The following is a 2,238-nucleotide window of genomic DNA, read 5'->3' as shown; positions in this document are numbered from 1 at the left end:
ATGATAAATCACAATTGTTTGTGATTTCACTAGATCTTATATGAGAGCTTCATCATTATTCAAAGCCTTTGAGTTGTAAGATAATCTGCAATAGCTAAATATTATAATTAACCCTTGTTCTCACAGGAGGGGAAGAAGATGGTGCGCTACCGTGATAACAAGGTTGTGAGCCTCAAGGGAGAGAGGTACACTGAGTTCAAGAAGGATGAAACAGCTGAGATGAAGAAGACATATGTGCACCTCAAACCGGGCAAGCAGTATCGATTCCACTGATCCACAGGGTACAAACCTTACTACATTGCCGCTGTCCAGTGTCACCAGGGCGAGGGGGCGAGGGATGGTGTGGGCCAGGGCGGTAAGGTTTGTTTTTGTAATCAACACCAGAGTTATTTATGTTACGCGATAAGGCCGCAGCTTGAGGGCGAGTGCAGACTTGCGAGAGCCTTGAGTGACGTGATGCTGTTGGTGGGTTCAGTGGAACTTTTAGCATATAATCTCATGAGAATTCTCATCACTCTTCATTGTTGTTCATTAGTGTTATTATGTAGTTACTGCTTCAGTGTCAGTAATTGTATTTTAGTGTGTGAATTGCTTATTAGGTACCAAAGAAGACATAGGTTATTAATTGAGGCACTTTACAGCCAGAATAGGAAAGTGGTTAAAAAGAAATACTCAGAATTATATAGAATATCCTGCGAAAGATTCTTGAAGCCATACTCGAATAGGGTGGAGCTTGCACTGCAGCGTGCAATACTGTGCGAAATAACAAGATTTAACCATGACACACTAGACTCTGTCATTAGTCATAAAGATTTTATTATATTACAATACTTATGGTATATGAATTTTACAAATTGGAAAACTGGTAGGTTATTTTCATATGTAGGCGTGCTTGTTCATAACGACTCCAATAAAACCATAATATATAGTGGAAGGAATGATCTGTGCAGTTTTTTATATCTTTATTGTAGAGTAGCTTTATTCTCTGATGAATTAATAAAGGTTGATGATTGTAAGTGGACAACAGTCAATAGGTATATGTGCAGCTCCCTCAACACTGCACGGGTGGTAAGAATACCTCAAACTATTTATAGTTTATTAGGTGTAAATGCAGAATTCGCAGTTCCTGCATTAAAGAGATGAATTCGCATAATCAGAAAAGCAATAGCAAAGACCAAGCAAATATGTGTTTGTTTATGAATTATGTAGTTACCAGTAATTATAGTTTGAAAATAATTAGTTAGGCATTCTTTTTATTCCAGTGAATTGGTTTGGGATCATGTTTTTGGACCATTTTAAAGAATTTTATCTTTTTTTACTAGGTTACAATTTTTTCCACATATGCAAGTATTTGTATATGTACTCTTCCATAGCAGATGGAAGCAATTAAGTTTCTTCTACCTAGTCTATGTATTTAGCTGTGGTATATCCTATGATTACTTTCTCTATCCATTATTATTAAATCTAATAGCAGCATTACAGATATATAGTATTCTTTAGACAGCAGAAACATTTCTCAAACTTTCTTGACCACAGCCCATTTCTCAGGCAATGGACTGATAATCACATTATCATTTGATATTAACCCTTAAGGGCTGGCAACCTCATTAGCCAGAAATTGCTCAAACAAGCACAAAATCAAGTGATATTGAAGGGTAATAATATTTACATTACTTCTTCAAGAAATATAAAATGAGGGACATGTTGCATTCATCATAATATAGAGGGCCTTGAAAAAAAAAAATGCAAACTAGAAAAGAATTGAATTGTGTGCTAGAAAAGGCATGTAAACATCCATTTTGCCTTTGTGCCAATTAGATTTTTTAATCCAATCCAGGCCATGAGGGTTAAAGAACATTAGTTTTATCCAAGAAGTTTAAATTTGTTACAATAAAGTAATAAGTCTCTGGGCATTAGATACAGATTTATGTTTGTTTCTTGATAATTCTGATGATGATGATTATCAACTTCATTGTTAAAAAAGGTATCCTCTATTCACAGAGTTTAATTGAAGTTGGTTGTTTCCTTTCCTGGTAGTAACTTTACTGTACTGCTGAATGGGAGGGCTAAGATAGGACGATGGTAGTTATAGTTCTTAAATGATTATACAGTGGTCAAGGTTTTTAAATGACAGTCTTCCCAAATTAAAATATCATCATGTATCAATAGTTCTTCTTTTTTCTTGCTTACTCAGTGAGGTATCAGTGAATTTAGGTTTTGAAGTGAGCTACAAATTTC

The 2,238-nt window shown here is 35.2% G+C and overlaps 1 protein-coding gene across 1 annotated transcript in view; it reads left to right on the top strand.

Moving 5' to 3' along the window:
• Window positions 1–2,238, top strand: part of LOC119586972 (CUE domain-containing protein 2-A-like) — a gene marked incomplete in the record, with an annotated part of 10,730 nt that overhangs the window by 7,938 nt on the left and 554 nt on the right. The window contains 1 exon segment of the mRNA XM_037935709.1: window positions 127–2,238. Coding sequence (XP_037791637.1) covers window positions 127–273 — 147 coding nt within the window.

The sequence above is a fragment of the Penaeus monodon genome, chromosome 22, assembly GCF_015228065.2.
Source record: "Penaeus monodon isolate SGIC_2016 chromosome 22, NSTDA_Pmon_1, whole genome shotgun sequence".
In the NCBI taxonomy this organism is placed as follows: Eukaryota; Metazoa; Arthropoda; class Malacostraca; order Decapoda; family Penaeidae; genus Penaeus; species Penaeus monodon.
This window is presented reverse-complemented; position numbering and strand designations above follow the sequence as displayed.